Raw genomic sequence first — 12,632 nt, 5'->3', positions numbered from 1 at the left:
TTCAGTTGGCAAGCGTGATCCTAACAAACTCTTTAACCACACAAAATACAAAATACAAGTTCATAAAACACTGACTTCCACTATTACTGAACAGACAGATGCCTAACAAGTACATGTTTCGCTTATTTTAAATGCTCTCAAAACATCATCATGCCCTGCTTACCATCCAGGAGACAAGTATTCTTCCCTCACTGCATTAGTAAAGCTGTAGATATTTCCATCCTGTTTAAAAAAGAAAGGTTAAATGTATTCAGATTATTTAAAAAACTTACACTTTTCATCTCTTAAGGGTTCCGCATTCATCAGAAGCCCTCCAGGACCTTCACAAATAGCCTTTCAATAAGCCATTCACAGTGTTGCCAGACAGGTGGCTCTGACTGCTAATGAATCATCACTGGAAGCCATGCATGGAATTGCAATTAACTTTCCACACTATCAGGAAGTATCAGGGATATCACTCCTTTTCTGAAAGCACATTCTGTGCTCCATCTACATCGGTAGCGGCCCACCTGCTAGGCTTGGGGAAGGGAAAAGGCCTAGTTCATCTAGGTGGCCACCTGAAGGCCATCGCACATTCCCCACCACTTCTGTTGTGAGCACTCCTTTATTATCCTGTGGGCTTTTTCTTAACAGTATTAGCACTGGAATAGTTTTATGGTATGATTTTTAAAAAATGTATCAGTGAAATTCTATTTAAATAAACAGTGGTACAGTTCTATAAACACTAAAAAGCTATAGTACTATTTAAAAATATTTGAGGCAATACCTTTGGTCACTGCTAATTTTACAAGGTAGTAAATGGCATGGGCAAAGTTTTCCTGTATTACATTAAAGATTCGCTTATTGTAGTGTTATAGTGCTATCATACTCTTTCACCAATCATGTAACATTTTTAAAAACAGAGGAAAAGCATGTGCTAGTAGGATTTACTTTTTCCCTTTCACAGCACTATGTCACGCCCACTGGTGTAGATGGAACACATGTGGGCAAACATAAAAACAAGGCAACATTCCAGATAGTATGTAAAATCAAATACAATTCAGCTTACAGAGGAAGATTTATTAGTGTTGAGAACCATATGGGAAACAGCCTCTGTCTAAGACAACAGGGAAAATAAAAGGTGGCAATGACTGAGCACAGATTCCCTGCAAAAAGTTGAATGAGTGAAGCACGGCGATTGCACACTAAGGTGCAGAAGCAATCTAAATCTACTTCTTCTTCCTCTTTGATGCAAATTAAGGTTCTACGGTAGGCACAAGCAACAGACAGCCAAGTGTTCCAACATGGCACTCAGGCATTCCCCTTCTCCCTCAGCCCATCCTCTGATAATACTTTTTATTAACACACGGCAGCCAGTTTCTCCCAAACTGACCATAGCAAAATGCTGACTCAGTTCTTCCTGGTATGAGCACCATTAGAAATCTTAACAAAATTTCCCCATTTTTGTAGCTTAACTGCTCCCATGCACACACCAAGCTGTACAAGGGTGAGCAGAAAAGGTACATACTGGGAAACACCCCTGCTTGAAGTTTATGATGTAGAGAAGGGAGTGAAAGAGCTCTCTGCCCGAGTCCTAGCTTACGAGGGAATCAATGCTTGAGCAAAGCCAATATTGCTGGTCATTGGCTTCTGGCTTACTTGTAAAGGCCCACTAATGGTCTATGAAGAGCCTTCCCTCCAAGCAGATGCTAATAAATACTTGTGACACATTAACCATCACCTTGACATAAAGACTTTTTTAAAGGCCGTTAAAAAAGCTCTTAACATGCCTGAATTCTGTTGAAAATGGTCAGTTTCGGTTTCACTTTGCTCCCACTGTCCAACGATGTACTAGGCAAGGAAAAGGAAGCCATGGCCACTTGACTGGGAGAAGCCATAGAAGAGACATCAAACTTTGGCTTCTCCTTCCGGCGAGGTCTACCACTCCGAGAATGCCCTTTACTGCTCGAGTCTTTGACACAAGTCTTACTCTTCTCTTTCTTCTTTGATATAGCAGAGCCATTCCCTGACTGCTTTGGCTTCCCGTAAGTGTGATTCCCTGGGGCATTCTCCAACATTACATATTGGCTAGGACCAGAGAAGTCTTTGAACTCCAAGCATCCTTTCACAGTCTTGGTGTGGTTTGCATGGGAAATGCCGTCTGTGCTTGCAGAGGGCATAGAAACGGACTGCAGAGAAGTAGCTGACTGCTGATCTTTTTCACTGCTAGATGAGAAGTCCTGAAACTGGGTCAAGACTTTTTTCACACACAGGGGAGACCTTTCACTTTCCGTGGATTTCAAACCTGAGTGACCCACATCTGTTTGCTGCTGAAACATGTGTTGAAGTGGTTTTGCTGCCCCACGCTCAGTCTCTACACTTGCCACCTGTGACGAAGCCAGTAAGTGGGTGTGAGAGACAATATGCTGAGATTTGGTGATCCGCTGAAACAGGTGACTCTGGAGTTCTAACTGATCCTTATTCACAGAAGATTCCTGGGATTTCACGAAGAGCTGTCTGAACGGCGGTCCAGCCTCGCTCCTCTGCAGCACATCATGTTTTGGCAGATCTGGAAGCCTTGCTGCTGGCCTGAAGCTCTCTTCAAAGGCACTGAATTTTGGCTCTCCAGTTATTTCTCCCTGTGTTTTTAAGAGTGCTGGAGAGAACGATAAAACATCTGGACACTCAAAGTTATGAGCCAAAGATTCAAAAGTATGGGAAGGTCCCACCAGTCCCTGAGAAACATCTTGACTTGGAACAGGGGACATGGACGCAACATAAACACCACTCCCTTTGTTTTTTGTGCAGGCTGGTGGCACATTTCGGACCCACTGGAAACTGCTGCTTGACGGGTGAGAGGCGACAGGGATATTCTGGCCTCTGAATAACGGGAAACGAGGTACACCACTGTTCGGCCAATACTCCAGTGCTGTGGCTTCTAAAGGGAACTGAGGTTCTGAATGTGGCTGCTTATCTGGCAAATGTGTAATGTTTTCTGCTGATCCAAGTACAGATACATTTCCAGGATTTATGATGGTATACATACTGGATGATGTTGTGTTCTTTTGACAAGGGTAAAGTTTCATCATTTTACTGCCACTGGCTTCTGTCAGTGCAGCAGTACTTGTGGGAACGCAAGAAATCTGACCACAGGCAGAGGGGCCAGGCTGCAAGGATCCCTTGGAGTTACATTCACCCTGTCCTGTAGAGGATGAAGGAACGGGCGGAAGCTTCTGGCTGACTAAGCTGCTTACAAAGCACCTCAGCAAGTCTCTGTTGGACATGACAGAGTTGTTAGGGGCTTGTGGCTCAGGGTGAGCAGTCAGTCTCTCTGCAGTTCTCATGCCGCTGTGGCCTATCTGGACACGCGCATCATGCACTGTTGGGGAACCCTCACAAGTCTCATCATCCTTTAACAACCTCAGACCATGGTGCATTTCGTAATGCCGGCGCAGGGAGCGATGATCTGAGTAACTCTTGTTGCAGCCTTGTTCTATGCAAATGAACGGCTTTGTTTTTTGGTGCGTTAGCATGTGACCACTCCTGAGATTTAAAAGCATATATTTTTATTTAAAAACATAAACAGACTCATTGTAAGCATCACTTCTGACCTTGGCTAATACAGTGCTCACTTTCAGAATTTATACTGCAGTACTATAAAGGACCTGTGGCCCTGATTACTTCCGCTGCCTTCCTTTCAGAGGACCTCTCTGGCTAGCACTGGTTGAACTAAGGAGATGAGGCTAAGAGAAGATGGTCCAAGGCCATAAGGTACATAGGGTCACCAGAAGCTGCCAGGGTAAGGCAGCTGGAAACTCCTATATAGACTTGGAATAGGGAATTGGGTTAGTTCTCAAGAGTGATAAACCTGTAGTTGGGATGCATGTCAGGAGTGAGGGCTGCAAGCAAGCTCTGTACACAGCTACTCCTTGTGATGAAATATTAGGGCTACAAGTTGCAGCATTTTTTGAGAAGTAAAAGGTTCCTAGATACTGGAATGACTCTGCTCATCCATTCAGCTCCCCTCTTCAGCAAATTCTATAACGTTTTTTGCCAGGGAAATTATCATCTTTACTCAAGTCTCTGATGCCTGGGTCAACACAGACACTGTATCGCTCCTGACTGAAGGTGAGAGCTCACATAATCCTCCACACAAAAAAACTCTAACTGTTAAGGGAAAGGATTCTATCTTCACTTCCTTCCTTTTTTGTTTGTCTGGAGTGCTATTCCATCATATGAGCCTCCACTTCTAATCTGAAATAATGCAGCCCAGGACAGGTTTACCATTTTCACTGACAACTATGACCAGAACTTTGATCAGAAGTCTTTAATTTCCATGTGGTTAGTGGAAAGCTAGCAGAAGTTGAAAGACATTATTTTGTCCCATGCCATAAAGACAAAGATTCAAAAACCTCCTATCAGTTCCACTCCTTGCTCAAGTTACTTTTTTGCACAATCACTATATCCATTCCTCATCAAGCTCAGACCCAACTGTCCCCAAATTACCTGACGGGCCAAATACTTTCAAAGATCACACAAAGATCACCTTTAGAAAGCATCCCAATAGCAGATGCCTATTCACTGCTGGAAGCCTTCAGATGCTAGTGTTCGATGAAACCTAAAAGCTTATAGCACAGTAAAGCAATGTGCTTACACCACAGACAGACATCCAATCCATTGGCAGTTTTGTCATTTACTTAACGAGGATACACATCATGCATTTCTAAGGAATACATTACTAAGGAATACTAACTGTGTGTGCCCTATACAAGGCACTACTGGAACTGTAATGAACTGGAACAGCCTAGTTCTCTACAGTACCAGACACTGTCTTAATACATTCAGATCAGAGTTATTGGCAGCCAGATACATACAGGTGGTCCTGCCGCTTAAATGCTTTGCTGCAGATTTTGCAGACGTGTTTCCGTTCCTGGCTGTGAGTCACATAATGTTTGCTGAGTGAGCTGGTACTACTGAAAACCTTCCCACAAAGGCTGCAATCCAAGAAAGGAGCTTGAGGAGAGCTTTGTTGGTGCTTTCCTTTCTTTCCACTGCCAGAACTGGTTCTGCCTCCTTGCTCCACTTCTTTAGGTGCTGAAGGGCCAGGAAGTCCTAACTCTAAATGAAAAAAGACAACTTTTAGTTCACTTGTACAATATATGGTACTGTGCAGTCCAAAAGTCTCTGTTTCAAGTCCAACTTTAGCCAGGAACTTTCTAGGCAGCATAAGAATGCCATTCTTGTTCTTCCCTAGCCCAACCACTTCAGACCAACAAGCCAAATCCTTCTCTCCTGGGATCCCAATATAGCACTCTAGTGTTCCCCACACTGCCATGACCCCTTTCCCAAAACATAGCTCCTTTTCTCTGACCACCAGTCATTACCCGGACCTCTACTTTTTCCAGTTTCCTTCCTGTGTAAATATCTGAAATGTCTTTCCTAAGGTTTAATTACCAGAAATAAGAATTTGAAACTTAAAAGACACTGTCTTTGACCCTGCCAGCCACTTAAATACACCACTGAGCGCCTCTCCAAAACTCATTTGCAGCCTTTGGGTTAAAAGAGCTTCTCCACCCCTGTTGTAAAGTAAGATAATGGCTGGATTCACAGAAAACACCAAGTCAGAGTTCTGGTTCAAACAAAACCCTAAGCTTTTCCACCCTGGTAAGTTACCAGCTAGTCTGCAGAATGAGCCAGGTGGAAGCAACTTGGGCACCATACGTGAGAATCCTTGCTTGCAATTAGATTCTGAAAATTCCTGACTTAGCATTTTGTGTGAACACAGCCAATGAATCTGAGGATCTTTGGCACTGCAAAAACACTGTATCTTCAAAGTGGGCATACTCTCAGCTGGGATGTTCTGAAGTCTTAAATAATGGGTCTTTGCAGCTACCAAAAGAACATGCCCTTCTGAACTTCCATTGGATTGCACACGTGCAGCTCTGTCAGCCACTGAAGAAAGTCCATGGCATCAAAGCACAGGGTCTGGGCCAGGTTTGGTAATGTGGCACACACTCAGGAGCAGTGTGTGTGTGTGCACATTACTTCTACTGATTGGGTAAAGAGTAAGTGAGCTTCATGTTTTTCTCAGTCAACAAAGCTTGTTTTCCTGCCTGCTGACTCCATGAAAAAAGCAAACCTTCTCATTCTAAAATCCTTAGAACAGGTGGGCAAAACCATGTTCCTAGGCTTTGCCTTTCCTTGCATCCAAGTGCCCTCTCCTCCTCACGTTGTCTTTTAATGAGTACATCCTCTTACCAGCAGCTTGGCTCACTTCAAAGCAAAATGAGGGGCTTCAACAGCTGCTGTTTCCTATGCAAGTCCCTGGGCTACCCGGCGAATGTGCTTTGTGACTAGAAAAACCTTCCAAGGCAGCCATTTCATGGTCGTGTCTAAGACAGGTTCTCACCTTTTCAAATCACATGCCCACAAGGACAGCTCATCTCCCAACCACCAATTCCACTGCCAATATATAAAGATGTCGCACCACTGTGTTGAAACAGCGATACACCACCAAATCTGGATGTCTGATGACCGTAACATGCTTCAGCGGACACAACTGACATAAATTTCTACCAAGAAAGCAGCACAATCGGTGCTACAAAAGTGACAGCAGAAGTGGTGACAAGTCAATTTTGATGGAACCTCAACATTTCAGAATATAAGTATTCACCCAAGGTTTATTTTGTTGGAATTTCCATATTTTGCAACAAAACATAGGCAAACAAAAATTTGTGGCGGCCCTATGAAGAAATCTGTTATTTGTTTACAGATTTGCTTTCAGTAAGCAGAGCTCTTTGAGCTACGTGGAGATACATTTAAAAATGTAACTTCCAAAACACTAAACAACCACACCATAGTGTCAAGCCAAAACCAGCAACAACAGGTAAGCAGTGCAGCACATTAAACAGAAGTAAAAACAGCAGCAAAATAATCCATGCAAAGAACTAACGGAAACAAAAATAATTTTTATAATGCCTGGAAAAATATAAAGGTCTCCAGTCATGGAACTACCATGATAAAACCTTTTCTATCAAATTGCATAAAGGAAGTCTTTTAGGTGGCCAAGTAAATGGAAATTCTCTAGATCTATTGCTCATTCACTATTAGCCTTGCAAAACCAGAGATGGGTCAACAAATCTACCTAACCATTTGCTTCAGGATGGAGGGCAAAATTCCTACTTTCCAAATGACAAGGGAAATATAGGCCAGGAGAAACTAAATGAGAAAAAGATTCTGACCACTGAACTCAACTGCCAAAGGAAAAAAGGGGAAGGAAAATGAAAATGCCGTTTACCCTGTGGCCTTTACTTAAATTCACAAAATTTATTTTTTATTTTATTTAAAACATTTTTATCCCATCCTAATAGAACGGCTCAGGATGGCTTACAAGGATTAAAATAGTAGTATAATAATACAATAATTAAAACAATAGATAATAGGCAAACCTAAAACAAACACTTTCATAAAACTAAAGGAAGAAAAAAGAAAAAGAAAATGCAATTGTGATCAGATCTTAAAACATCTAAAATCCTTATTTATTAAAATGATGGCTGAATAAAAAGGTCTTTACCTGGTGCCGAAAACAGTATAAAGTCGGCACCAGGCAAACCTCTCTGGGGAGCAGATTCCAGAGGCTGGGCGCCACCGCAGAGAAGGCCCTCCCCCAGGTAGACACCCTCCGTCCCCCCTTCAGAGAAGGCTCCCGGAGCAAGGCCTCTCCTGCCAGTCTTAAGGGGCATGAGAGGATGTAGGGAAGGAGACGTTCCTTCAGGTATACTGGTCCCAACAAAATACTTTATTACTCCTAATCTTCCTCAATAAAAACCACAGATTACAGTTTCCTGGTACATGACCTCTGTAACTTTTCAGACATACATCTTCCTCATTCTTTTTTTTTTTACGGTCCTTGTTGTAGAAAAAGAGCACTCACATGGCAGTGGTACAAGTTGGCAATAACATTCCCATTTCAGAGGGAAGTGACTTGGCCACACAAAAAAGGTTTCTGAAACTTAGACTAATTTCAGGACTCTGTGAAATTACCTATTTACAGCTGCAACCAAGACTACTCACCATGCAGGACTGGCCGAGAGTCTGTGACACAGTCATCCAGGAGCTTAGCAGAATCACAATCCTTCACTGAATACAAGGACAAGGCATCCAGGTTGTCCTCCAAAGAATCATTATTTATATTTGCGGTTGAAAGGCTGGGATCCACCTCCAGGTTGCTTAATCCTGAATAAATCATATCTCTCATATCTGGACACAGATCATGGGTAAAGGTGTCACTACAGTCCAAACCCTGATTCCCTGAAAATTCATGAAGCTGCATCTCAGAATGGAGGGAGCTTTCATCACTAAGGTGGTATGGATCCATATTCAGCCCCTTCTGTGTATTTCGGATTGAGCTTCCTAGTCAAAAGATCAAGGAAACAGGAGACAGCAAAGGGGCTGTAATTCTCAGTCATAATCAAGATATTTAACAGAATCCAGACACACACAAGTCAGAATAATACCAAGCTTCATCCACTAGTCTAATGTAAACTGGCCACTACCAGATAAGACCCAATACAAACATGTCAAGTTTTGACTTACAAAATCAATCGTTCAGATTTCTTTATCAGAATATATTTAAAACAGGATTACATGCTTTATTTAGCGGAACTATCAGCTAAAGCTCTGATTAATTGTTGAACAAAACACTCCAATCAACAGAATTATGTATCTTGCTCAAATGTTTACACATAAAATGAAAATATGCCAAATTCACTCCAAATGCCATTTTTTTCCAATTACAAGAATTTGGGAACAGTGTGAAATTATTTAAAAGACATCCAATTGTGTGGAAGGGTGAGGTTTGGAATTGTACTTTCTCATATTTTTTGAGACATCTTATTTATGAAAGTCAAAGGGGCAAACCCAATTGATGAAGAAAATGATTGAAAAAATCCTTTTAAAATTTCTCATATTTCCAATGGGTTTTACAAATCAGTAGTCTTCCTCACGGAAAATTGAAAATGATAAACAACTATTCACAACAAAATTAACAAACAGAATGCACTTTTTTGCCACATTAGAAACAACAAAATGTCGGAAGATTTTTTTTTTTCCAAAACATGCTCATTGGAATTATTGAGAATCTTGGTAACTTACACAAACCTGAGGACCATTGTGTTATTACAGAAGATATAAAACCATCACCATCTTTCCAACTACAAAGAACATTAAGAGTAGACAATGCAACGAATCTATTATTTTCTGTTAAAGACCACAGGAACCCAGTTTTCATGTAACTGCTATGATCCAAAGTGCCCTTAACTATCGCTGGCCACACTGGAACTAGCACACTGGTCCCCCCACGCCTGCCTCTCCCCCGTTCTTTCCAGATCATCAAACAAGTGTTCCTAGATTGCTGACATGATGTGTGAACCTGGCACTCTGGATTGTTTCGGCTATAAACATTTTTTCTCCCATAGTTAATAATTTCATTCAGACTGGGTCAGAAGTCTGAAACTGGGCTACTGTTTTTTCATAAATTGTTTTCTTTCACCAAATGGCTTTCCTTTTGTTTGTTCTTATGTTGTGTATGCAGCCCTTTTCCTTGTTGTTGCTTTATTTACAAATGGCCCACTATAACAACAAAAGATGTAAATGCTATCTTAAAACTGTGTGTGTAATTGTTCACTCCAGGTTCAACAGAAATATAAATATGCTCATTTCTGCAAATGAAAGGGGAAATAACTCACTTATGCAAAACTATGCATGGCGATTCATGATGTTTGGGAAGCGAGATTAATTCCTTTCTATTTTACCAAGGCTTACAACAATCTGCTCATAGCACAGTTCATCAACACATTTTTCTTCACAACGATAATGGAAAAAGGTGGCTGCCATTCAAAATCTGACAGTCCAATACTCTCAGGCCATACCACACACTATGGAGAAACTCTACGAAAGCTGAACCTTAAAGATAAAAGCATAGAAAGAACGTCAATTCACATCCACTCAAAAGTACAGCCAGCACTTAATGTGCATACTTTTAATCAACAGAATCAATGCAACCTTTTAACCAGGGAGAACTTATGCATATAGAATATCCTTACATTTTTCTCCCCATGTTCTTACCAATGAAGAGCATTACTTTTAGCTAGGCATAGGGAGACAACTGTTTTTGATGTTCAGTATTTTTGCAAAAGTATGAAACATATTCCATAATTAATCTTGTACAGTGCTACTTTATTATTGAAATACTACTGAAAATAGACTATTTCCCACAAAACAAACTTGGGATGGAGAAAGTACATAAAAAGGGGATTTTTTTGGAGGGAGAATAAATTATGGATTTTCAAGATGATCTACTATAATCCTTCATATCCCACCCATTAACAGAATGCCACATCCAATCCTTACATATTAAAGCATACAAAGTTCAAAAGCATGAAACCAAGAAGTGTAAGACTTTGATGCCTCTAGGATAAGCAGGTTTATTAAAGCAAAATATTGCAATAAGGTATGTTCATTCTTCAAGACAAAAAGTGGAAAGCTTTTCACTGATAGCCAGTTTGTTTACACTTTATACACTATACGGAACCCTAATTTCAGAATACAAAGAATTTTAGGTCATGTTTGCAAGTGCTAAGATATTAATTAATAATAGATTTCCAATGCACTTTCAGCATGTCAATCAACTTCATAATCTATCTACATGACAGGTACAAATATCAACGACTTTTAGATTCTCTTGGCTAAATTACAGATTTCCCTCCCATCAAAATTTGCCAAAGCATAGGCCCCAGTATTTTTGTTTGGGCTGGTTTTGGTGGTGGGACTTGAGTCAGGGCAGGGAAAGAATATTAACTTTTTAAGTAAACATATAGAATAAGAGCAAATGTTAAAAGATTGATTTTGCTTCTAAAATAAATAGGTTTTCCTGAACTACATTTTCCATTTCAATTGCAAAAAGGTACCTACACTTATGTTTCAGTAATATGTACAATTATTTATTTATTTAGTGAGCTTCTATGCCGCCCCATTCGCTGAAGCCTTGGGGTGGCTAAATAAATACATCACTGGATCCACTATCGGGCAGGTGAGCAATCAAGTAAAATCCTTTGATCAGCCAGTAACACCCATCAGTTCTAGGTCTTCTGCTGGACTGTAATGCCTTTCAATATAACTTTATGATACATGTTTTACTTTTGAAATCCTGAGGCAATGCAAAAGTAAACTATGATAGTTTTTTAAGGTTGCTCATTAGTTAACATGGATATTTATTATGACCACAGAACAGTAAGGGAAGATATGCAGAGCACAAACGAGAATAATCACATTCTTGCACATTTTCACAGGAAAAATCCATCATATAACAAGAACCTCTAAAAACCCTTTAAATAGACAAAAATATTTATTTAGATCTGGGCAGGTCTGGCATTTAAAAACTGGGCACTGTGCTCCAAATTATGTTCCCAACTGTGCCTAGCCCCATCCTGTCTACAGATCACGCCTGAGGACATCCTGCAAAGGAGTTTCTCACCCACCCAAGGATTTATTTATTATTAAACTTATATTCCATGACCAATAGTCCAAAAGAAGTCTCTAGGGGGATTAGGATCTGGCAAAGCAAGGGGACAGAGAGGTGAAGGGCCCTTTGCAGATTGGAAACCCCCTTCTCCTGCAAAGTCTCCGAGTGCAGCAGCCCTACTCTGGAAAGGATTTGCAATCGTCATCCACCTTTATTAAAGGTCTCCTTCTTCCAGCAGTTGAGCAATTGCTCCTGTGGGACAGAACGCGAGAGGGAAACATTTACAAAGCCCTGAACAGAGGCCTGGCGGCTGCTCCCAACAGGTACAAGAACTGTTGAGGCGCAGAGAGGAAAGGAGGCTCTTGCACAAGTTGGGAGGCCTGGCTGCTGCACCCCACTCTGGAACGAGCCTCGGGGCGGCAGAACGGGAAACGGGGAAGGAAATCTGCACAAGCCCCGCGTGGGCACCGTGGCTGCTGCTCCACAATTTGGAGGAGGAACTCCATGGGGAGGGGAGGGCTCCGCAGCAACCTGAGCTGGAGCCCCGGCTGCTGCTACCCTTCCAGGGGAGCGGGAGCGAAGGCGGGCTGCTTACCACAGACCGAGGGCAAAACCTTTTCCGTGGTGCTGCGGAGGAGTAACCCTGGACTGAGAGGGCGAGGGCAGGGGCAGGGGCAGGGGCGGGGGCGGCTCCTCCCCTCCCGGGAAGGGGGCGCTGCTGCACTGCCCCCCGAGTGGGGAGGGGACTGGTTCCTAGGGCGGGGCGGGGCGTTGCTTTTTAGCGCCCGCCTGCCTGCCTGCCTGCCTGCCTGCCTGCTCGAGGGCCGCGCGAGCCCGGGGCAGTTGCACCTGCACCTGCTGCGAGCCGGAGGCTGCTCGGCTCCCGGCGGGGGAGGAAAGGCCGCCCCTCCCTGAGGGGGGCGCGAGGGGGAGGGGCGGGCGGCGGCTTTACCCGTCGTCTCGCGCCCGCTCCTTCCCCCTCCCTCGCTCGCGCCCTTCCTTTTTCGCTCGCTCGCTTCTCCCCGGCACGCGCCCGCCTCGCCGGCCACGCCCCCTACCGACAGGACCGCCCACGTGCCGACCCCGAACGGCTCGAGACGAGGCAGGGCGAGGGGGGGGGCGGAGGCGCAGC

General features: G+C 42.9%; 1 protein-coding gene across 2 annotated transcripts in view; it reads right to left on the bottom strand.

The window, feature by feature from the left end:
* ZNF541 (zinc finger protein 541) overlaps positions 1 to 12,632 on the bottom strand; it is a 33,423-nt gene that overhangs the window by 16,985 nt on the left and 3,806 nt on the right. Inside the window, exons 2-6 of one of the 2 annotated variants that reach the window (XM_044435091.1) lie at positions 9,726 to 9,942; positions 8,053 to 8,391; positions 4,854 to 5,097; positions 1,770 to 3,522; positions 164 to 222 (exon numbers count right to left, since the gene is read on the bottom strand). In XM_044435091.1, coding sequence (XP_044291026.1) covers positions 164 to 222; positions 1,770 to 3,522; positions 4,854 to 5,097; positions 8,053 to 8,356 — 2,360 coding nt within the window. In that variant the 5' untranslated portion in view covers positions 8,357 to 8,391; positions 9,726 to 9,942. The remainder of the gene's footprint in view (positions 1 to 163; positions 223 to 1,769; positions 3,523 to 4,853; positions 5,098 to 8,052; positions 8,392 to 9,725; positions 9,943 to 12,632) is intronic. The other variant, XM_044435092.1, reaches the window with a different exon arrangement.

This window comes from Varanus komodoensis, unplaced genomic scaffold (assembly GCF_004798865.1).
Source record: "Varanus komodoensis strain SLA01 unplaced genomic scaffold, ASM479886v1 scaffold29_1, whole genome shotgun sequence".
NCBI classification, from domain to species: Eukaryota; Metazoa; Chordata; class Lepidosauria; order Squamata; family Varanidae; genus Varanus; species Varanus komodoensis.
The sequence above is the reverse complement of the archived record's forward strand: the minus strand, read 5'-3'. Positions and strand labels throughout refer to the sequence as shown.